Genomic DNA, 25,460 nt, shown 5'->3' with positions numbered 1-25,460 from the left:
TGGGTTAAGGATCTGGCGTTGCAGTAAGCTGTGGTGCAGGTCACAGATACCACTCAGATCTGGCATTGCTGGGGCTGTGGCATAGGATGGCAGCTGTAGTTCCAATTTGACCCCCAGCCTGAGAAACTCCACATGTTGTGGGTGCAGCCCCAAAAAGACACACACACACACACACACACACACACACACACAAAAGAGTTCTGGTCTCAAGGGGGTCAGCCCTTCTCACTTAGTGTCACACATCTGTAGGGGTACTTGGGTGGGTTGGGGTACAGATACCATAGGCTGTGGCAACAGGAACAGACCAAGACCAAAGAGGCACTGATTTATTCTTAAGACTTCACGGCTACCATAGGACTGTTTGATATTCTGCCATTTAAAAAAAATCTATCCAGGAGTTCCCGTTGTGGCGCAGTGGTTAACGAATCCGACTAGGAACCATAAGGTTGCGGGTTCGATCCCTGCCCTTGCTCAGTGGGTTAACGATCCGGCGTTGCCGTGAGCTGTGGTGTAGGTTGCAGACGCGGCTCGGATCCCGCGTTGCTGTGGCTCTGGCATAGGCCGGTGGCTACGGCTCCAATTAGACCCCTAGCCTGGGAATCTCCATATGTCGCAGGAGCGGCCTAAGAAATAGCAAAAAGACAAAATAAATAAATAAATAAAGCTATCCAAATATATTTTCTTGAAAGAAACATTTATTTATGCTCTTTATTGGTCAAACAGTTTCAAACAAATCCAAAACAGGTGTTCACATTTTGAGCCTTTAGTGAAAAGACGCTATGCCATGCTGATCCTGTGAGATGTTTCCCTGATGCATTTAAACACGGGGCTGATCAGGCAGAAGATGACTTATGTGACAGAAGTCGGCTCAGAAATTTGCTTGAAAAAGGCCATGACTTAAATCTCATACGGTTTTTTAACAACACAAAGGTACTTCAACATGTGATTTCAACAGGTTAATTTCAAAACAAACACCCCAAGAATCAATTATCCCTTTAAATAAAAAAAATAATCAATTTATACTCTTCTTGAAAGAACTCCAACAATGTAAAATAAGTTCCAATTCCATATATATATATTTATATATATATATGTACACTTATAACTTAGGTGCTCTGATTCTCTCTCTACTCTTACTCATGCATCGTGGTGGGGGCGGACGTGAGGTGCTACAGCGGCCTCTCTGAGAAGGCAGTGTAGCTCCTCACCCTGGCAAACAGCAGGGGCGTGTACATCTTGTCCATCTCGAAAGCCGTGACTGCCGTCTCTCCAGTGGATCTGGAAAGAAAGCACAGAATCCACTGTTCCAAGATTTCAACTCATTTAAAATCCTTGCCTATTCTGGGGGGAAGGGGGGCATTTTAGGCTTTAGCCTTTCTTATTTTTAACTCATCTCTCAGTCAATTCCAAATAACTCATGAATAATGGGAATTTTGAAAAAAAATTTAGAAAGGGGTAAAGAAAAATCACGCATCATCCCACCACTCAGATATAGCTAGCTGCATGAAGTGTTTCTTCCTAGCATTTTAATCTTGCTATTGAGCTTTGCTATTGAGATCACAAGCTACTGGTAATCCTGCTTTTTAAAACATTATGACATAAGCATTTCCTCACATCATTAAAGACTCTTCAGAAAGACTTTTTTGTGGTTGCATAATATTTCATTGTCTACTTACAACCACAATTTACTTAATTCACCTTTTATTGGAGACTTAGGTTGTTTTCAACATTTGATAGTTAAAAATACTGTTGCGGAGTTCCCTAGTGGTGCAGCCAGTTAAGGATCCAGTGTTGCTGCAATGGCATGGGTTTGATCCCGGGCCCAGAAATTTTCTCATGCAGTGAGTGCAGCTAAAAAAATGTTATGGTATTTTTTATTACACCCTTTGAACAGATTCCTAAATTAAAGGTGATAGACATTTTAAGGCTCTTATTAAAATGTATTTTTAAACAAATTATAATGCCGGAGAGAATTTAATGAATTTATATTTGCATGATCAACAGTGTAATTTCAGATTGGGAGAAAGGAGGTAACAAGTTATACTACCACAGCCTCCTATTTTCTTCTAAAAAGGAAGGGGGGAAATAAACAGAAAATTCAAGTGAATTTATAAACATTATAACAAAGTCAACATGATCACGAGCAGTTACAAATGATGTCATTTTTTTCTCCTAAAATATACTTTTCTTTTGCTTGGTCCTACTTCTGGGTTTGGTTTCTTGCTTTGAAAAGAAAAAAATGTTGTACTTCACAGATTATTCAAAGATAGGAGGATTGGTTAGTAAAGGGGAGAAGAGAGAAAAATGCTTTCTCAGCTGCCAGGACCTTTCAGAAGTGTGGGAAGTTGTTCAGAAGGTGGAAATGTGATTAAAAAAAAAAAAATGGTTCAACAACCTGGTTGAGGCCATGAAGTAGGTCAGTCAATGGAAGGTGACTTCACAACCTGCCTCTCAGAACTGGGAATCCAGTGGAGACCCTCGGTCACCAACCAATATTCTCCCAAACCTAATAACAGCTCACATCAGTATCCACACGAACTGATACTTCACTTTCCTAATTCCTTTATTCTACTAACTTCTGCACTGTTCCTTTGGCACACACCCTCATCTGTTACACAAAGAGCTGTAAATAGAAACCATGAACAGGTTTGGCTTTGGAACACACACTGGACCTTTCTTTTTTGCTTTTTAGGGCTGCGTCCGCAGCACATGGAGCTTCCTAGGCTAGGGGTCGAATTGGAACTGTAGCTGCTGGCCTACACCACAGCCACAGCCACAGCAACACAAGATCCAAGCTGCGTCTGCAACCTACACCATAGCTCACGGCAATGCCGGATCCTTAACCTACTGAGCAAGGCCAGGGATTGAACCTGCGTCCTCATGCATGCTAGTCAGGTTCATTAGCTGCTGAGCCACAGCGGGAACTCTCACACAGGATCTTTTTAGCAGACTTACTTTCCTAACTACAATGTACTTTAAATCTGTGTGTAATCTGTGGGGGTAAACCAAATGGAAAAGAGTGAAAAATAGTTAAGACTGAAATGTGAGAGAAGAAAAAAGAGAGAGAGCTGGTGTTTTTTACAACTGCCTTGAGTATGATAATGAATGAAGCTGCGCCTGGACAGCTTAGTGACCGGGCACCTCCCACTCGCGGAAGTGGCTCTTGACCCCACAGTGGAGGTGCCCACCCTCGCTCCCATGGGCACTAGGTTGGACAAATCAATTGATTTATCTTCACCTACTGGTTCTTTGAGGGCAGTGCCTATTATAACCCTGGAAAGAAAAACAAAAACAAGGGCCATTTTGTGGATAAATGCGGAAGCCACTAAGAATAGACGTCCAATAACTAATGAACTAATATTTGGAAAGAGAATTTTTCACTCACTCAGTTTTCTACAGTTGTACCTGCAATATTCCACTTGGTGCCAGGATCATGGAAACCATCAAGAGACTGTTTCCCTTGACAAACATATGGGGTTTTACCAACGTCCACTACATAGTCCACTTTTAGTTTTTTCCAAGGTGGCTGCTGTCTTGGTTTGTGGGAGCCTTATCCTGTGGTTCGGCTTTGTAATTCAGCCTTAACTCTGAGGAACCAAACCCTATCTGAGGGTCCCCTTGGTCGGACGGAAAGACACATCTACTCTGTAACCTTGGGACTGCTATTTGCAGGTGCCTACTTGTAAGTAATGTGACAAGAGTGATGTATCCAGATGAGTTTGTTGAACCTCTGGTGGCCACTGGAACACAGCTGCAGCCCCACATGGAAACTCTGATCCGCTTCTTGTACAGGGACACGGCGAAAATATCTGTATTTATAGTCAAGTGGCTTCTGTAAAAGAAGAGGTGCATGAACAACAACGAGGCCTCACTGCACTGACCGACACAGAGACAGAGACAGATGGATGAGCTACAACTCACACAAACTACTCAGCCACAGAGGCTCAAGGGCAATGCCAGAAGTTACGTAATATCCGCACACAGTAAAGGTTGTCTTGGTGTATGAGTGCCTGCAAAAGCAGGAAGGCCTCGAAAAGCAGAAGGCCTTTCCGTCCACCATCATCATCTCAAGCGTCATAGCAACCCCAGGTGTGATGTGACGTGTGACCACATCGTTGCCATGTCACGGCTGCTGGGATGAGGACCAGGGCGGGGAGCCAAGGGTCAAGGTCAGAGATGGGAACTCAAACTCCTGTCTCTTAAGCCTAGTACTTCCTTCCACTCCAAAACACTTGGGAAATTTTTAAAGAGGGAAAGTGATAAATTGGTGAAGGCTACAGAAAAAGCCCAGAGTATAACTTATCTTTTTGCCATAATAGTAAAAGTCAACGGAGAAATAGATGTGACAAGGTTCACTGGAATCAACCCTTCTGCAAATACGGCCAAACACACAAGAATGCGGACACTATGCATGGTTCTGCTGTGTCATATTCTGAAGAGAAAACTGGTGGCCAGCACAGGAGGTCCTGAACTCTTTCATTAGACAAAACCGAAACAACTCAGGCCTCACAACACCCACCTCTGACCTCAGGAAACTCACAGCTCCTACGGATAGAAGCATTTCTGCCCCGACTCTAGGAGCCAGAGAAGCCACAGCTGAGGGCCACAAGGTGACAGGACTTGATGAAACCCTGCTCTAACTATTCCCAAAAAGTGTGCTGGGAGGGGGAGGGGGTGGGGAGGATTTAACGCAAGAGAAACTTTGTTCAGAAACTCTATTAATGATATTCACTATACTTCAATAAACTTAAAAAAACTCTGCCGATTATAAAAGCAATAGGCAAGTCTATTCCAACACCTCACAAATGACTTGCAGGGCACTATGGTTTTTAACCAGGACTGAGAAAACCGCACATGGAGAAAGGTTGTGAAAAAAATTAGGCCCTTAATCTATGAAGTGAGTTTAAGGTATTCTGCAGTGGAATAATTCAGCCACCCTATTTGCTTGGCATTTTTTTTTTCCCCTCTTGCAAGAACAAGAAGGAAATGATCTCACTTTAGCTTATTTCCAGTAGAAACTGAAATTCTAAAAAATATCCTTGTGACGATTTAGCAAGAAAACCTATGATTCGAAATGAGAACAGCTGAAAAGATATTCAGATATAATTGTACTAGTTATTTCAGAAGATTTTTTGGCTTTAATTTCACGTGTAAAAAAAACCTGGACCAGCAAAGGAAACTTAGAGAAGAACAAATAATTGATCCAATAAAAAAAATTAACTGCACTTTGGAAAACCCTCCAGCTCTCTTCAGAGATGGGCTATTAAGGCAACACCCATTTTGTGTACCTGTATTGTGTAGTGTATTTTATCCTTCCTGATCAAGAATGTGTGAATGAGCAGGGTACAGAAATCAAAAGAAAGCTGCCAACCCTTCTTTGCATACTCACTTCTTCTTTTTTCTTAGTTATCACAGCAAATACTTTGGTCTGATTGTCTGTATCTTGTGACAAGCGATAATGACCCAGTAGAATTGCCTCAGTTCTAAAAATTAAAAACATCCACATTAGGTCTAACAGTCAGTTATCTGCATTTATTTAAGCAATGGACGGTCATAGGCTAGAAGTGTTTAGGTTGGCTAGGAGGTGAGCACACTACACCTAGTTCCCGAGGCCCCAGACCTACTGAAGCAGGGGTGGTATTTTTCACAAGTGCCCGATGACAGCTTCTTTAATCATCCAATATTAAGTTACACAATCTGCCAGTTACCTCCGGAGACATGGACTGGACGGAAAACGACAGAGGGACACACTACCTGGTATTCCTGGTTCTTAAGCGTGGAACGATGGACGGAGGCTCCTCCGGGGTGGTCAGCATCATCACGTGGCCGTCCGGAAAGAACCGGATGTACCTGTGTAGCCAGGAAAAGAGACCCACAACACCACGGAAATATAAAGCATGTCCTTACTTATTGGCACCTCAACTTGTTTATGGCTGTGAAACCCACATGGAAATACCACGGGCATCATTGAAACGAATGTGATCAGCAAGGTGGGCAGCAGAGAAGCAAAGCATTTTGTTACCTTCCTTAGAGGGAACGGTGCAACTTTTAGTTTCACTCACTGAATAAAAGCAAATGGGATTAGACATCTGCTCAAGTTTTGGGTCTTTTTCCCCCGAAGCGCTTAATTAATGTCAGACAAAGGTGAGGTCCAATGATATCACACAGCAGTTAACACTGCTTAACGGGTTTCTCAAGGACAGTGGTATTTGGAAACAGTGAGGCTGAGCATCAGCTCTCTGAAAAGGGCAGAAGATGAGGGACAGCTCCAAAGTATAAAGTAATTCTTAAATTTGGAGGCCAGGACGAATTAAGTGGTTTATCTTCACCTATTGGTTCTCTGAGTGCAGTGCCTGTTATAACCCTGGATACAAATACTGAGGGCCATTTTGTGGATAAATGTGGAAGCCACTAAGAATAGACGTCCAATAACTAAGGAACTAATACTTGGAGAGAGAGAATTTTTCACTCACTCAGTTTTCTACAGTTGTACCTGTAATATTCCACTTGGTGCCAGGCTCTATAGAAACCATCAAGAGACTGTTCCCCTTGACGAATATATGTAGTTTTACTGATATACACGCCTGTAAGAAGAAACAGATTTTCAAAAAAGAATACGACAGATAACTCTTAACATTACAATCAGGCAATAGGTTTCCAGCATTACTTCTACCGTGGTTTCCTTAACATATGTTTCTGGTACTCAGCTCTGCTATAGAAAATGAAGACAGTGTGTTCATCAAAATCAGCACAATAGATCACAATTTCTCTAAAGAGTTCAACTTACCATCAAACCGAACGCGGGGCCTTTCTAAAAACATCTCTCTCCAGGATGTGTAGGGAACAAGTTTCATGCAGCTTCTGCCCCAAACTTTTAAGCAGGCCAAACGCCATATCTCAGGATCTCTAGGTAATAAAAGCACAACATTACAATATATAACAGGCTCAGTCTCTCTTCACACTCAGACATAAGAAACATTCTTCCTACCAGACAAGTTCTATCAGCAACACTGGTTGAGGGCCTGCCAGGCTCTGTCCTAGCAACAGGGGCAGATGGATGGACAGGACAAAGGCTTTGCTCTTTTACAGCGAAAGCAAACAAAAACAAGAAAGTGCAGAGAGAAAAGTTCCAAGTAGTGTGCTCAGTGCAAAGCCAAACAAATCAGGGTCAAAAGACAAGGATGATGGCAGTGGGGAAACGGACACTGTTTTTTTCTGGGCGGGTATCTATGGTGAGGAGGAAGGGTTCCTGGCAGAAGCCACAGCATGCAAGGCCCTCACGCTGGAGTTTGGCTGGTGTGCTCAAGAAGGGGCAGAAAGGTTCACGTGGTTGCAGCTAAGTGCCAAGGTGAAGTGCAGACTACTTGAGTGAAGAGGTGGTCAGAGGCAGGAGTGGCTTCTGAACGAGGTGGAGACCACCGGAGGACTCGGAGCATGACTTATGCATTTAAAAGATCACCCTGGTGATTGATTAATGGAGAATATGCTCAGGGGGTGTTAAGAGTGGAAGCCTAGGACAATAAAGAATGCCAAGGCCATAAAGCAGACCAGGCCTGACAGTGGCTAAGTCCAAATGGGACCTGAAGAAATAGTGCGACGGTCAGACCGGAGATAAATTTTGAAGGTAGCGCCAAGGAGACGTTGTTATGGGCTTGGTGCAAAAAGCAAAGCAAAAGATGTACTGAGACAGACGTGATTCTAATACGGCTTAAAGTAATTTTAACCCCATCTCTAACATTCAGGTTTTTTCAATTTTTTGTTTTTTGGGTTTTTTGTTTTGTTTTGTTTTTGTTTTTTTTTGCCTTTTAGGGCCACACTGGTGGCATATGGAGGTTCCCAGGCTAGGGGGTCGAATTGGAGCTGTAGCCGCCAGCCTATGCCAGAGCCACAGCAATGTGGGATCCAAGCTGAATCTGTGACCTACACCATAGCTCACGGCAACACCAGATCCTTAACCCACTGAGTGAGGCCAGGGATCAAACTCGCATCCTCATGGATTCTAGTCGGGTTCGTTAACCACTGAGCCACGACGGGAACTCCTGACATTCAGTTTTAAAGATCTAAGAACTACTTACATCCAAGCCAGACTGCAAAAAGAGATAAATCTCCCCCAAATTTATGATGCACTGTGTCCTTAAAACATTTTCTTCAAATAGGTGTATAACTAAGTTTTATCCTATCCTTGAAAATTTGTTTTATTAATCAATTCCCTTTTTATAATGTTCTCTCAAGTATAACTGAAAGAAAAGTTAATGGCAGAACAGGGCTAGAAACCCCAATTTCAAAAGGCTGGGTCAATTCACTAGGTGCTTACCTATTAAATAGAAATGCGCACAGATCACCAGAAAACAAAGGCTTCAATCAATTCCAGTGTTTGACCCAACAGACTCCAAATGAAATTAAGTTTATTTAAAAACAACACATCGGAGTTTCCGTTGTGGTGCAGCAGAAACAAATCTGACTAGGAACCATGAGCTTGTGGGTTTGATCCCTGGCCTCGCTCAGTGGGGAAAGGATCTGGCGTCACGTGTAGGTCACAGACGGGGCTTGGATCCCGTGTTGCTGTGGCTATGGTCTAGGCCAGCAGCTGTAGCTCCGATTGCACCCCTGGTCTGGGAACTTCCATATGTAGTGGGTGCAGCCCTAAAAAGCAAAATACATTCATACATACATACATACACAAATACATAAATACATGAATAAAATATAAAAAAATAAAAACAATGCATCTAAATTTTAAGAACTAACGTTATAAAAAAGTTATGAGGGAGTTCCCCATGTGACTCAGCAGTAAGGAATCTGACTAGGATCCATGAGGACTTGGGTTCAATCCCTGGCCTCGGCTCAGTGGGTTAAGGATCCAGCATTGCCATGAGCTGTGGTGTAAGTTGCAGAGCCAGCTCAGATCCACACTGCTGTGGCTGCCGAACAGGCCGGCAGCTGAAGCTCCGATTTGACCCCTAGTCTGGCAACTTCCATATGCCACGGTTTCGGCCCTAAAAAGCCAAAAAAAAAAAAAAAAAAAAAAAGTTCTAGGTGCTAAGGACTAAGTATATATTCTTCTGTAAGACATAAAAGATTGCTCCTCTTAATGTTATACTAAACTATAATTATTTTTCACACAGCAAGACTAAAAGTATAGGGTAACTTTTTTTCATATATACCACATCTTCTTTATCCATTCATCCACTCATGGACACTAAGGTTGTTTCCATGTCTTGGTTATTGTAAATGATGCTGCTGTGGTGAGTTCCTATTGTGGCTCAGTGGAAACAAACCCAACTAATATCCATGAGGATGCGGGTTCAATCCCTGGCCTCACTCAGTGGATTAAGGATCCAGTGTGGCTCTGGCTGTGGTGGTGGTGTAGGCTGGCAGCTGCAGCTCCCATTTGACCCCTAGCCTGGGAACTTCCATATGCCTTACCTGCAACTCTAAAAAAAAAAAAAAAAAAAAAAATTGCTGCTATGATCATTGGGGTGCAGATATCTTTTTCTTTTGGATATATATTCAGAAATCACATTAATAAGATGAAAAGTAATCCTTCTAAGGGACCACAATCCATTCTAATTGCATAAAAATAAAATCTACTGACATCATCTGAGGTACTTACTTACCAAGGGTTTTCTAATACGTGTGCCTTACCAGCCTACCTTTAGAGAGGAAAATATGTAATTTTAAAAATTTTGGCAGCATCCACAAATAATTTTTTTTTTAATTTAATTTTTTATTTTGTTTGGCCATGACTATGATTCTCTCTCATCTTATTAATGTGGTATGCCACACACTGATTTGGGTGTAAGGATAAATCCCACTTGATCACAGCAAATGATCCTCTCAGTGTGCTGATGAATTTGGTCTACTAGTATTTCGCTGAGATTTTATATCTGTATTTGTCAGCAATTCAGGCCTATAGTTTCCTTTTCCAGTAGTGTCTTTATCTGGCCATGTAGAGTGAATTTGAGAGTATTCCCACCTCTTCGATTCTTTTGGAAGCATCTGAGAAGGACTGGTGTCAATTCTTTAATATGTTTTATAAAATTCACCCATGAAGCCATCTGGGCCTCAGCATTTCTTTGTTGGGAGAATGTTTTATTCCAATTCAATCTCCTTATCAGTAACTGTTTTTTTTCAGATTTTCTATTTCTTCCTGATTCAGTCAGTCTTGGTAGGTTGTATGTTTCCAAGCATTTTTAGGATAACTTTTAATAAGCCAAAAGAAAATTCTAGTGCAATCTAAATTTAATCACTACTACTTAATGGGTTCAGAGTTACTGTGAAAATGACAAGTATATTTTCCTAGCATAATTCTTTTCCCAAATCAGCCAAGCTAGTATGCAAACTACCCCATGGACATAATATGTTTGTTCTACATATTATTCTACACCCTGGAAACCTAGTGCATTCTGGCCATTACCTGCAAAGCTGTTTGAGAAATTCATGTAAGTACGGCTTAGCCAAATTGCTCGATGTAAGCTTTTACCGAGAATATCAAATTCTTTTATCAAAACTGGCAAAAGACAATAATCCCTTTTGCAACGTTGCTTGAGTTGCTTTAAAAACAAACAAAAAAGTTAGTACCTGGCACAGATATAGAATCCTCTGCACACCTGTGACAACTGCTCTAATGATCTGAGGTCCAAGTCGCTCGACACAACCCATCGGAAGATGTACATTAGCACCTCCATCGGCAGCACTGCGAAAGAAACCCACCTCTCAGTGACTCTCCTGTGTGTCATTCTACTGTCACGCTTCCAGTGCCAATATCTTTATGTCTTCCTAACATTCTATAAATCATACCTTTAGTGCTGCTCAGAGCTGTAGCACAAGCATATTTAACTACCCGAAAGTAATAAATAGTTTTTAACTTAAAGACACAAATATGTTTCTTTTTTCAGTCTAGAACAGAGCCAAAGTTTTTATAAAGTGCCTCTTTCCCTCAGAAGATCACCATGCCATCAAGACATATAAAAATAAACTTTAGAAAAGCAGTTATGTACACATGCCATGTGATTCATATACCATTTGTCAGAACATTAAAAAGTTATTTTCATCTCCTTGAAAACTTCGAATTGTTCTCCTCTGAGAGGTTCCGTAACTAATAAAAAACATTCAACATATGAAAAAATTTTTTTCAACACTCAGCCTCTCTCAGGACTACTGTCCAACTTGGCTGAAGTGTAGTATTCCTTCAACTGCTTCAGGGGGGCCCCAACCACTCACACATTCACCCTCTTAGGTCGTCATTGGAAAAAGCACAACTGTCATTGGAACAACTTCTCGCTGCAAACCCTGCTCTACTCCAGACCTTGAAAGGCTTATTAGCACATACAGATGAGTTATAACTAGATCACCGACCACATTTAGAACTAGAACAAAGGTCCCATAAGCTATCTGAACTTGTAAGCCTGGAAAACTTAAATCTCAGGCAAAGTCTTTCCCCCGGAGTTGTAACGAGCACAAAGTCACACCTGAGATGTGAGTCTGACTGCTCTCGAGCTCAGGCTGACACAGTTTGAGCACAGACTCCTGAAAGGTGAGCTGCTGCTGGAAGTAGGCCAGGAGATCCGCCGTCTTGCTGTCCTCATCCTCATCTTCATCTTCGATGCTGAGAAAGAAGGGAGGTGAGCAAACTCAGTGCTCCTGTTGACGCACAGTTTTCACAGTACTTTCAAATCGGCTCTAGAAAAAGTCATCTAAAAGCAAACGTCTTACTGCCCTTTTTCCTGACAACAGGTGGCCCTGCTTTGAAAACAGCTTCAGCAATTTTAATTCCCACAGAGAAAGAATCAGAATTTTTCTCTAAAAGCACTGAATCGTAATTAATTAGTTTTATGGTGAAGTAGAGATTTTGAGAATTAGTAAAAAGGATAATTTCAAATAATTTTTAAAAATCTTATGTAAATATAGCCTTTTAAGTGATCACAATCCATTCTAATTGGATAAAAATAAAATATACAAACATTATCTGACGTACTTACTTACCGAGGGTTTTCTAATATATGTGCCTTACCAGCCTACCTTAAGAGAGAAAAATGTGTAATTTTTAAAATCTAGGCAGCATCCACAAATAAATTTTTAAAATTTACTTTATTTTTCATTTTGTTTTGGCCATGCCTGTGGCATGCGGAAGTTCCTGGGCCAGGGATCGAACCCACACTGCAGCAGTGACCTGAGGCGCCACAGCAGTGATAATGTCAGGTCCTTAACCCACTGTGCCACCAGGGAACTCCTCTGCTACTGACTTTACAGAAGACAAAAAAACCCCGCAGAGACTAGGGCCTAGTAGATCTGGTAAGAAAATAAAGAACCATATCCTTAAAGAACTTTCATAGCATCTGGGTTTGTATAATGGGACAGGACAGAAAGAAAAGCTTCTTTAATGTTTTAACATAAACTTTCGTAATAGCACCTGGCATTTATTTATAAAATTGGCTAAGGGCTGGGTCTAAATGACTCTACTCAAATTTATTTATTTGTTTTTAGGGACACATCTGTGGCATGTGGAGGTTCCCACTCTAGGGGTCTAATCAGAGCTGTAGCTCCCAGCCTACGCCAGCCTACACCACAGCCACAGCAATGTGGGATCCGAACCACACCTGCGACCTACACCATAGCTCATGGCAACACCAGATCCTTAACCCACTGAATGAAGCCAGGGATCGAACCCAGGTCCTCATGGATACCAGTCGGGTTCACTAATCTATGAGCCATGACAAACTACTCAAATTTAAACAAGGCTCAGAAAAATCTCAAACGGAGCCCTTTGGAGTGTGAACTACCTCACACTTAAATTGAATTTGGTGAACAATATTATTAGCCCCAGAGTTCAAACAGTCAATACATGCTCAAATATGTCAATACATATTTTTAATATGGCTTAACCAAAGCTTAAGTGTTAATACTATAGGCACTTACAAAAGCACTGGCAATCAGCATCAGTTATTGATAAAGGTAACTTAACTGCTTCATGATAGAGGTAATTAAGAATGACTAATAGAACGTCTCATTACCCAAACTCTCTATGTACTGCTCATTTTAAACCTGACATCCTCTCATGGGTACAGACTCCCCTTCTAATATTGGCAAATGGGTTTTTGGGGAGAGAGGGATTAAGCCAACACAATGTAATACCTGTTTTACAAACAGCTTCAAAAGTATTGGCTTAAAAATACATTCTCTTGATCTGTGTCCATACAAACCATCAATGCCACTCTGTGACTCTGATGCCAGTGGCATCTATGCTGTGAAGGTGGTTTCTTTTAGCGGCCCCTGTGCTTTTAAACAGTCTTAACAATATTCTCTCTACAACGAAGTCAGGCTGGCGTCCAGTGTTTTCCTAATACAAAGACGTTTAAAAAATGTGTAGTTTCAAACAGATACAAAAGGGAGAAAGACCAGTGTAAAGAAACCCCATGTACCCAAGTTCAAGGATTCTTAACATTTTTCAGCTTTGGCTTGATCACATTTTAATAGTTTTAACTTTATGTAAGTTTCAGAATGTTGAAATGGGCCCCTTAATTTACTCCTTTCAATGATCTTTACTTTTACTAAAAAACAAAACAAAACAAAAATACTCTTTCATCACCTTGTTGTTACATCTGTTTAAAATGCGCATTAGAATACTTCAATCTTAAAATTCCCCTAATTAAAAAATGTCTACAACTTTATAAATAAGTCTTTATACTAAAGACTACATAAGAGAATTAGCACCATCTTCTTATCATGTTAAGAGTCAACAGGGCAAAGAGGCTTAACTTTAACAAACTATATATTACTGTCTATCAAATTATATACGCACTAGCTGTTTCCAACGCCATCACCATCTGGAGACCGGGTATAAGTAATCTTGAACTCTATATCAGGTACAAGTTGCATAGCCCTACGATAAAACTTGATGGCTAAAAGAAGAAATAAAGCTAAATTAGCTATGACCACACATTTTTGTCATTTCCTTTGATTACCCTCAACTGTGGTTTAATTTGGTAACTTTCTTACAAACAAATTCCCTTTTTTCTACATGCAGCAGTAGTTCAATGAACAAATTTATTTCCCAAGTTTACTGTTCAGAAATCATCTTTTTCTAAAGGTCTTATGTTAGAGGAACTTAAGAGGTTGCATTTTACTCATCTGTTAGCCCATCTTTTCCCTCAGCCTCTCATGTACTAGCCACTCTATGTGGTTCTCTCTGAGCTTTGAAAATGCCATTGCTGTCACCCCAACGAAAACAAACTTTATGCAAATTTCTTTCTAGGATGCAGAGTTGAGGAAAATCAAATGCTTCCTCAGGAGCGGGGTAAAGGCGTTTTGGGGGATTCGTCCTTCAGAGCCACTTCCTTTGGACCCACTGCCTCTTAGTTAACTAACCTTTAACGCCTGTCTTTTAATGACTCTCCTGGCTGGGCGGTTTAGAACTGGGACATTTAACACAATCTCTGCCACAGACACAGACCACAGACCTTGGGGCTGCACAGGCCGAGTATCTCATTGCTCAAAGATGAAGCCCCTCAGCTGAGTCTACTCTCCCACCTCCTGTGACTCTGGGCAAGTCACACCACATGGGGGTCAAGGGTCTCGCAAGCTAATACCAACTATGGATGGGTGTCACCGTTTGGGCCCTTTTACTATATCCAAGTAAAAACACCACTAGAAGGAACTTACGAATAAACGTAGTAATTCTGACAACATCATGGAGAGGGGCATTTTTAAACAATTCAAGCACAAGCCTTTTCCCCATGCCCCAATTATTAGTTTTTAATAATTAGCCTAATGACAAACCTAACCTGTTAGGCAGTCCTCTCACCTGGTTTACTTACACCTTTCTTTCTCTTTCTCTGTCTTTTTTTTTTTTATGGCCACACTCACAGCATATGGAAGTTCCAAGGCCAGGGACTGAATCCCAGCTGCAGCTGCAACCTATACTGCAGCTACAGCAACGCCAGAGCCTTTAACCCACTGCACCTGGCTGGAGACTTTTTAAAAATAAATTATTTATTTACTTTGTCTTTTTAGGGCCGCACCCACGGCACATGGAGGTTCCCGACTAGGGTTCCAAACAGAGTTATAGCTGCTGGCCTACACCACAGCTCACAGCATCACTGGGTCCTTAACCCACTGAGTGAGGCCAGGGATCAAACCTGCGTCCCCATGGATACTAGTCAGATTTGCTCCTGCTGGGCTATAATAGAAATGCCCCTGGCTGGGGATTGAATCTACACCTTTGGTCTTTTCAGGGCCACATCTGCAGTATATGGAGGTTCCCAGGCTAGGGGCCAAATCAGAGCTACAGCTGCCGGTCTATACCACAGCCACAGTAACGTGGTATCTAAGCCTAGTCTGCAACCCTCACCACAGCTCACAGCAATGGGGGATCCTTAATCCACTGAGCGAGGCCAGGGATCAAACCCGCAACCTCATAGTTCCCTGTCAGACTCCTTTCCACTGTGCCACGACAGGAACTCCTGCAGTCAGGTTCTTAACCCACTGTGCCACAGCAGGAACTCCTACTTACACACTTCTACTAGCCTAATAAGAGAGACAGTGAAGGATGAAGGGTATTCCTTCTTGTATAATATAAACTAGAATTTAGAAAACACAGACATGTTCCTCAATCCATCCTTCAGAGTCCCCTCCTCTGAAATAACTTTCACCTGTCAAAGGAGCAGTACTATTTTTCTTGTCTTTTTGCCTTTTCTTGGGCTGCTCCCGCGGCATACAGAGGTTCCCAGGCTAGGGGTCGAATCGGAGCTGTAGCCACCGGCCTACACCACAGCCACAGCAACACTAGATCCGAGCTGCGTCTGCAACCTACACCACAGCTCACGGCAACACCGGATCCTTAACCCACTGAGCAAGGCCAGGGATCGAACCCGCAACCTCATGGTTCCCAGTCGGATTCGTTAACCACTGAGCCACAACGGGAACTCCAGGAGCAGTACTATTTTTCATTGAGTAACAATATTTTTAAAACTTTCTTTTTATTTTTGGCCACACCCATGTCACAAGGAAGTTCCCAGGCCAGGGATCAAACCTGTGCCAGGGCAGTAACCAGAGCCATATCAGTGACAACAGCAGGTCCTTAACTTGCTGAGCCACCACGAACTCTTTTATTTTTAACACTCTTATAATGAAGAATTAATAAATACTAAACTCTAAATGTAGAAAAAGGTTGTTTTACTCCTCCTACCAACATGATGATGTTTCCCAGTGGTATTTTTTTGGAAAGAGATGGGTTATCTGAAAATACAGTTTTTATTTCTGAGTTTTCAGAAAACGATTTCACATATAGGGAGACTGATGTTCTACACCAAATATATTCCAGTAAAAAAATAAAATCAAATAGGTCAGTAACAAAGAGTTGTTATTCAAAAATGTCACAAGATGACCCTGGGCCCTAAGTTTTTACCTTCATAGAGAGCTCCATTTTGCTCTTCTTCTACTGCTTTTAGGAAGAGTTCACGAGCCTATAAAAGTAAGTGCAAAATAATTTTTGAAAATCTGTATTAAAAATGAGTACAGGTGGTAGAAAGCTAGCATTTTCAATAACTGGTGCTACCACAGTTACACATCCACAGGCAAAGCAATGAACTTCAACCTAAACTTCACAGCTTACATAAAAAGTAACTCGAAAATGGGTCAAGGGCTTAACATGTAAACTTTAAAAACTTTTAGGCAAAAAAAATAAGAAAGAAAATCTTGGAGACCTAGCACTAGGGGAGTAGTTCTTATACTTGATACCAAAAGTACAATCTATGAAAGGGAAAACTGATAAACTGAACCTCACAAAATTAAAAACTTTTCCTCTGGGAAATTTCCTGGTAAGAGGATGTATAGACAAGCTACAACCTGAAAGAATGGATAAGCAACATTTTCAACAAAAGACTTGGATTTGGAAAGACATAAAGAACTTTTAAAAACTCAACAGTAAAAATACGAGCAATCCAATTAGAAAAGACAGAGATTTCACAGAATGGAAATAAAGATGGGAAAGAGCACAGGAAAAGATATTCAACATCATTAGCCATCAGGGAGATACAAACTAAAATCACACACACTTATCAGAATTGCTAAAATTAAAAAGTAATGAGGGACTTCTCATTGTGGCTCAGTGATTAACAAACCCAACTAGTATCCATGAAGTTGTGGGATCGATCCCTGGCCTTGCGCAGTGGGTTAAGAATTCAGCATTGCCATGGGCTGTGGCGTAGGTCACAGACATGGCTCGGGATTGAGTTACTGTGGCTGTGGTGTAGGGCGGAAGTTATAGCTCCAATTAGACCCCTAGCCTGGGAACTTCCATAAGCTGAGGGTGCAGCCCTAAAGAGACAAAAAAAAAAAAAAAAAAAAAAAAAAAGCAAGCATTACTGCATTAGGACTTTGGGGAAGGTATTGACATATGAGAAATTTCTCCCTCCTTGGGCTTCTGCTAATAAATTCTGAGACATAATAAATTCTATCTTCTAGAGACCAAGGGAATCTCAGGAACGTGTGCATTACCAAAGAGGTCCATCAAGACTGTGTACCCGTGGGAAGGAGTGTACCATCCAAACACCTACAATACGTTCTGAGGGACCAATTCACTGGTATACTTGTCAAAATCTTCCTGAGTACAACACCCAGAACACTTAACTTTTCTTCTTTTGCCAGTTCCTGCTTTCCTTTGGTATCTGCTGCTTTCAGTAGAGAACCTCTTGATGCTGTGTAAGGTCGAGTTTCTAAACTGCTCGAGCCTCCACCTGGGGCGAGTTCAAACATCCACTGAGCTCGGAACATCTGGAGTTGTGCCTACGGGGAGAAAACTGTTTTAGGACTCACAGGAAGAGCTGCTTAACTCTGGAACAACCTGACAACAGGTTCAACATTTGTTTCCACATATGTACATCTTCTAAGATGAGAAAATGCTGTCTTTAAATTATTACCATTAAGATACACACACACACACACACACACACACACACACACACACACACACACACAATGGAATACTACTCAGCCATAAAAAAGAACCACAACATGGATGAAACTAGAGACTCTCATGCTAAGTCAGAAAGAAAGACAAATACCATATGATATCACTTATATCTAGAATGTAATATACGGCACAAATGAACCTTTCCACAGAAAAGAAACTCATGGACTTGGAGAACAGACTCGTGGTTGCCAAGGGGTAGGGGGAGGAAGTGGGGTAGATTGGGAATTTGAGGTTAACAGATGCAAATTATTGCCTTTGGAATGGATAAGCAATGAGATAGTGCTGTATAGCACTGGAATCTATAGTCATTTATGATGGAGCATGATAATGTGAGAAAAAGAATGTATGCGTATATATATATATATATATATATATATATATATATATATACACATAGATATGTGACTGGGTCACCTTGCTGTACGGTAGAAAACTGACAGAACACTGTAAACCAGCTATGATAGAAAAAATAAAAATCATTAAAAAATAAATAAAAATAGGAGTTCCCATCGTGGCACAGCAGGAACAAATCTGACTAGGAACCATGAGGTTGCCAGTTCAATCCCTGGCCTTTTTCAGTGGGTTAAGGATCCGGTGTAGCTGTGAGTTGCAGTATAGGTCACAGACAGCTTGGATCTGGTGTTGCCATGGTTGTAGTATAGGCCAGCAGCTGTAGCTCCAATTTAACCCCTAGCCTGGGAACCTCCATATGCCACAAGTTTGGCCCTAAAAAGCAAAAATAAATAAATAAATAAATACCATTAAACACCAGTGATCCTCCAAGATAATTATTGCTTAAGACTGAAGAAACTGTGAAAATTTGCTGAAAATAAGGTTTTCTATATAGGTTTTCTAATGGTATGGGAAAATCAAATTTTTTTTTTGGTCTTTTTAGGGCTGTACTTGCAGCATATGGAAATTCCCAGGCTAGGGGTCGAATTGAAGCTCTAACTGCCACCCTACACCACAGCCACAGGAACTCGGGATCCGAGCCGCACCTACACCACAGCTCACAGCAACGCCAGATCCTTAACCCACTGAGACCAGAGATTGAACCTCCATCCTCATGGATACTAGTCAGATTTGTTTCCGCTGAGCCATGATGGGAACTCCAAAAATCAAATTTTAGTTGGAACTGAAAATATAAGCCATCATTTAGGGACTGAATGTACATGTTTTCAAACATTTCTTTACTTGAAATAGTTATCCAAAAATTCAGCATGCAAGCCCCAAGTCTTTAATAACCATTTTCTTTTTTAAAAGAATTATTTTTTTCCTAGTAAGTATCATTAAAATTTTTTTTAATTATAGAAAAAGTAAAGTCCCCTCTGTGTGGTGAACCCTGCTGTGTTGTCCGGACCCTTCAGGAACTACCAAAAAACAGCCAGCCCTGCGGGAGCACAACCCCTTCCCAGGCAACCTGTACCAATGACTGATCAATGAGAGTCATCAATGACTGCTAAAGGCCTGGCTCTGATTGGTTATTCCGGCCTCTGCAGGAGTGACCAAGACAGTCACTGAGACCTCAGAGCAGCGCAACTCCCCCCACTACTCCAGCCTCCCTCCCTGCTTCCCCCAGCACAGGCGTTGACCCCATGTTTATTATTGCTTAATAAACCTCCTACATCCTCCTCAGAGTCCCTTCCTGGGAACCCAACCTAGGAGGCCCTACCCCCCAAAAGAATGCCCTTGGTAACTGGATTGTGTATATTAGTCCTGGTTTTTTTTTTTGGCCGCACCCTCCGCATGCAGGAGTTCCTGGACCAGGGACTGAACCGATGCCACGGCAGCAACCTGAGCCGCAGCAGTGACAATGCCAGATCCTTTACCCACTGAGCCACAAGGGAAATCTTAGTCCTGGCTTTTTTGATTATTTATATTTAAAATATGAAAGTCTTAAGAATAATTTTTCCCTACATTCTGTATAGTGCTTTGACATCCACCTTCTTCCTCTGACACATAACAGATAAATTCTGACCTAAGGGATCTTTGGAATCACTCAGTGCCTACAGATGGTACACTCCAAATGCACAAGTATCATAAAACTTACAAATTCAGTAAGAGGCACGTAACTCATTACAATGCATATTTTTCTATTTCAATGCACAAAGAAATAACTCAACGCTGTAAATGGCTGCATTACTTAACACAAATGATGAATATTTAGTACTCCATTTTCCATATAAACAATACTACAATAAACATTTTTGTACATGGATGTTTATTCCCTCTATAATTTCCTTAAGATTAATTTCCTGTAAGTAGAATTTCCTCGTTCAAAGGGAATGTGTATTACTCATTTTGATCCATACTGTTAGTCTTCCCTCCAAAAAAGTTGTAGCAACTTATTCTTTCATGTACACTGCATGCATGTCCTCATAGCCTGTGCAGCACCAGGCATTAATCACTAATCATTAAAAAAAAAAAAAAAAACTTCGTAGGAAGTTCTCTTGTAGCACAATGGGTTAAGGATCTGGCGTTGTCACAGCTGAGGCACAGGCTACAACTGTGGTGTGGGTTTAAGCCCTGGCCCAGAAACTGCTACATGTTGCAAGTGTGGTCCCCCCAAAATAGTCTTTGTAGATTATATTTGCATTTTAAAAAATTATTAGTGAAACCAATTAGCTCTTCAGATGTTTATAAATAAATACATTAATTTTTTCCACTAGTTGTCCATTGCTATCTTTCCATCTTCTGTTCTTACTAATTTTATAAGGATGTTGTATTTATATGAGAGATGGCAATTCTCTGCCCCATGTGCTATAAACAGTTTTTTCAATTAATTATTTCTCTTGATTTAGGATATCTTCGGCTACGTAGAGGTTTTAAACTTCAAAGTGGTCAAATCTGTCAATATTTTTAACGTGATGAGTTTTAGTCATGTTTATACCTTGGTTTGAACACTTTAAACCCATATACTGAATTACATAGCAGCAATGACTGTATTCCTTGTCACAGAAAAAGAAATCCATAGCACAGTTAAAACTAAGTATTCTATGAGCAAGTATGAAAATACACTTAAAATTCAGTGCACATAAGAACCTACAGATCTTCATGAGGATCACCTCCGGCATGTGCATGGAAAGCAATGGAAGAACTAAAAGAACAGGTGAAGAACCTGCCTGCAGATCTGTCTCAGCAGAGCTGTCCTTTTCATCATCATCTCCTGCCCTGGCAGCATCAGAATGACAATCTTCCTCAGCTTCTGCCTGAGAGGGGAGAAAATAGATAATGCTCAGTAAAGCACAAATACCGTGGTCATCTGCATCTCCTACCCAGTGACCTGCACGATGAAATATATGGCTGCCTCTCTAGATATTTTCATTACACAGAAGGCAAATGATTCCAGTCAGAAAAAGCTCAGGCTTTTTTTTTGTCTTTGTAGGGCCACATTTGCAGCATATGCAAGTGCCCAGGCTAGGGTTGAAATGGAGCTGCAGCTGCCAGCCTACGCCATAGGCACAGCAACCAACACAGGATCTGAGCTGCATCTGTAGCCTACGCCACAGCTTGTGGTCAACACTGGATCCTTAACCCACTGAGCAAGGCCAGGGATGGAACCCACATCATGTATACTACTTGGGTTCGTTACTGCTGAACCACAAGGGGAACGCCTACTTTAATCTTTTAATATTATAGAATAGACAATTTCACTAGACTCCAGCTTTAAATGTTTTGGTAGGTGGTTAAAAAGAACAACTCTGGGGAGTTACTGCTGTAGCGCAGTGGAAATGAGTCCGACTGGTATTCTTGAGGATTCAGGTTTGATCCTGGCCTTGCTCAGTGGGTCGGTGATCCAGCGTTGCTGTGAGATGTGACGTTGGTGGCAGATGCAGCTTGGATCTCATGTGGCTGTAGCTCCGATCTGACCCCTAGCCTGGGAACTTCCATACGTCGAGGGTGCAGCCCTAAAAAGCAAAAAAAAAAAAAAAAAAAAAAAAAGTTATAAAAACAACAACTCTGCTTCAGAAAGCAACAGCTGGTATAGAGGTCAACAAATAATTTTTATTTAATGGATCACTTAAAAGACCATGTATAGTCCATATGGGGTTGTTTCTTCTTTACGGGAACCAGAATGTTATTAACCTACAAACGACTTTTATTAATAAACATCCTAGAAAAGCTCATTAACTGAAGACATATAATGGTGAAAGTTCTTGTAAAGAAGCCCCTATTTCATTTTTTTAAATAAATCCATATTTTTATATATTGGATTGAATTACAGTGGGAAGATTCTGGCTGGAATTACTGAGTGTGGCCTGGGGCTTAACAGAGGCCTCAGGTGTGTTTCCTTCCATTTCATCCTTTTATTTGCCGTAAGTGTTTGCTAAATTAAATGGAGTCCTACCTTTCAGTGAAAACAGTATGTTGCCTAGGTGCAGTCTGCTACCTAACACTTATTAGCAAATAGGGCTTGCTCAACACTTCAAGTGTTTAGCCCTACAAAGTAATGTGGCAATCAGGAAGTGACTTTGAAGGTTAGAAATAAAAATAATAAAATCTACTTAATTTAACTCATTCCAAACATGGTAAGTTTTACAACTGCCAATTTGGGTTGTAATTTCTGCCAGGACTGAAATGTTTCTATCAACACCTATCTCTGAGCACAGCATCCGGATATACTTGTGTCACTTCGCAGTGCAACACAAGCCTGGCTTCCTATCTTATCTGTGGCAACCAGACTTACCAGAGGTGCCTGTTAGGCATGAACTAGTTAGTATATGGTAAAGTGCTTGGTATCATGGAAAGGCTAAATCAATGAAGAAATAAATGAGGCAGGCTGAATTTTTGGAAAACTGGAAAATTTAAACATTAACGTATTGCCAAATACATTTTTTTAAGTCTCTTCAAGCTGAGTGCTTTTCCTACTAAGAACATCAGTGGGAAATTGCACCATAAAGAGGTTTGCGTGTACAGATCTCATTGAGAAATCTATTTCTCGCTCTTCTCAAAGTGTCTGCTTTATTACCGTAAACTCTAAGGACAACTAATGGAAGGGGACCTGAGGTCCCGGGGGGAACCTGCTAGTAATCCACCCTCTACCTCCGGCCCAGCAGCCCCATTAAATTGACTCCATGAGCTTCCCCTGCTCTCCCTGGCCCTGTGCTCGTGCATACGCTGCTCGATCTCGGAAACAGGGATGACTGCATCTCCTTCTTCACTTGGCTACTACTAGTCATCCTTTAAGATTCAGCTCAGGGATTATCCTAGAAGGAGACTTCTCCAATCCTTTTTCTTGCCTCTCCGGTTTTCCCCTTAGATTTGTGCTGGTATCACAACATTTAAGACTTGTACAGAGATACTGTCTCCTTTAGACTTAGTGCATCGACAACAAGAATCATATTTCAGTCATCTTGGCCATTTTAGGACCAAACATACTGCTTGATTCATAATAAAGGCCTGTCCAGGCCTAGCTGTCTCATCTGTACAGACGGTGTTGGATTAGGTGACTTCTGAGGTCCCTTTTCCTGGGTGACAGTCTATGATAGTGGGTTTACCATAAATCACTGTACAGGGTTAGGTATATTAAAGAGCTGGTGTTGCACCAGGCCGATTAACAGTTGCTTGAAAAAACTGGTTGAATTAATAAAGAAAATGCCACAAGGATATACAATGGTTATCTGAAGGATGAGGAAAGGAGACAGAAAACCTATAATACAGACAGCATCTTTCTTTCCCCCTGAGCTGTATTATGAGTTCTAATCTCTATGACTTTGATTTTGACAGTATTACGACAAAAACAAGAACCATCAAATGTGGGGTTTTACTACACTTTTCAACTCAAGTACCACTTGAAATAAGTAGGTCTTTGGCTGTCATCCAGAGATGTGCACTTTTTCATAATTAAGTTTGAACATCACCTTTCACTTGAGTAGTTCATGTGTTCATCATTTTACTGTTTTACACACGGGATTAATGAAGTACACAAAGTGCTCAAGCCTGGTTTGAAAACTATTTCTGAATGTTTAGAAGCATAGTCAGTGTTTTTCTATCCTCCAGACTAACTTCATAAAATAAATTCATTCAACCATTCATGTATTCAATAAACGCTGGGTGTCTACTATAAGATAGTTTGGTATCATTTCTCCATTAAATCATTTAACTTTAGCCAGAGATTAGTTGGACAACTTATTCACAGCCAAAGCAAGGCAGCTTGGATCAGAGACTAACATGTTCCAGCACACAAGAGTCCCATGGAATTTGCGTTGTCAATTTCTGGAGCCTTGCTCTGTCTTTCCGTCTGGACCGCAAAGACCGATGCTCCTGCCCTGCTCCTGCCCTCAGTGCTGTGAAATGAGATACGAGATCCTTCCAACCAGAGGCCTCCAGGACCTCCTGCCAAAATCCTGCCCCAGGCGTTGCTGCGTCCCGGGGCAGGTGCGTCCTAAATCCAAGACTCCTTAGGGGCCAGTGCCGCGCCTCCGCGGGTAGGCAGGCTTTCCAGAGGGGGAGCGATCAACAAGTGTCTCCGCTCTCCAAGGCTCCCTCCCGATTTCGGATGCTGCGACGGCTCATCTCAATCTCTGCTCGCTTTTAATATAATCCCTCAAAAGGGATGAGATTGGTTCGATGTCCCCTGCAGGCCGGGGAGAGGCATTTTCCTCGGCAGTCCTGCAAACCCGCTCTGCTCACCTGGAGGCCCGCCTGGCGGGGAGGGGGGAGTAAGTGGGGGGGGGGAGCTTGGGAGGAAGGAATCTCGGGGGGTGGTCAGGGATAGAACCCGTCCGCTCCCTCTCAGGCCTGGGCCCCAGGACAGGGGCAGCCGTGCCGCCTCCATCCCTCGAAGGCTCCTCTCCCTGTTTTCCCGGGGTTCCCTGCAGGCCCGGGCCCTCCTGCCCGCCCGAGCCCCTCCGCGGGTTACCATGCTGGCGGGCCGGCCGGCCGCGGCCGCGGGGCTCTCGGCGCCCCCTCGGCACCGCCCCCGCTAGGAGGTGCGCTGGGTGTCCGGCGTCTACTCCTGCCGTTTGCTGCGGCGCGGCTTAGCAGAGTTCTCGGTCGGAGAATCGCACCAGGCAGCGGCAGTAACTGCGGGCCCGGCGTACGGCAGCCATCTTCGTGGGGCAGGGGGCCAGATCTGGGCGCGCTGCGGAGCCAGCCGGGACTAGCAGAGCGCAAGGACGCCGGAGGCCCGCCGAGGCCGAGGACTGCACGCACAGGAGTGCCTGCCCTGCTGGAGACCTCGACGCTGCAGCTAAGCGGCCCGGGTGCTGCGGTAACCTGCGCCGGAACAGAGCATGCGCAGTGCAGTGCCGCCACCGCCGCCGCCCGCGTGGGCAGCAGAGCTCGGAGCCTCGGGCAGTGCTTGCACCGCAGAGGGCGAGGAACACAGCCCAGGTGAGGACACTGGTTTACCGAAGACCAAACTCAACCAAGCATTCGGCCCAGCGAACTTATGCAAACTTGACCAGGCGTTAACTCAAATTTAGATTTGAGACTCTAAGAAGCTTCCGACTGGACGCTCGTGACGGTGGCTACATGGTCTTCTCGG

General features: G+C 42.3%; 1 protein-coding gene across 1 annotated transcript; it reads right to left on the bottom strand.

Moving 5' to 3' along the window:
- FBXO9 (F-box protein 9) lies at nucleotides 676-25,229 on the bottom strand. The gene is given in 13 exon segments (NM_001160297.1): nucleotides 676-1,278; nucleotides 3,681-3,832; nucleotides 5,390-5,483; nucleotides 5,755-5,850; nucleotides 6,494-6,584; nucleotides 6,788-6,906; nucleotides 10,582-10,696; nucleotides 11,472-11,608; nucleotides 13,802-13,901; nucleotides 16,406-16,463; nucleotides 17,629-17,784; nucleotides 21,094-21,180; nucleotides 24,834-25,229. Coding segments are annotated over 13 exon segments (1,317 nt in total). The 5' UTR covers nucleotides 24,837-25,229; the 3' UTR covers nucleotides 676-1,169.

Source organism: Sus scrofa, chromosome 7 (assembly GCF_000003025.6).
Source record: "Sus scrofa isolate TJ Tabasco breed Duroc chromosome 7, Sscrofa11.1, whole genome shotgun sequence".
NCBI classification, from domain to species: Eukaryota; Metazoa; Chordata; class Mammalia; order Artiodactyla; family Suidae; genus Sus; species Sus scrofa.
Note: the sequence above shows the minus strand (reverse complement) of the source record. Positions and strands in the feature narration are given on the sequence as shown.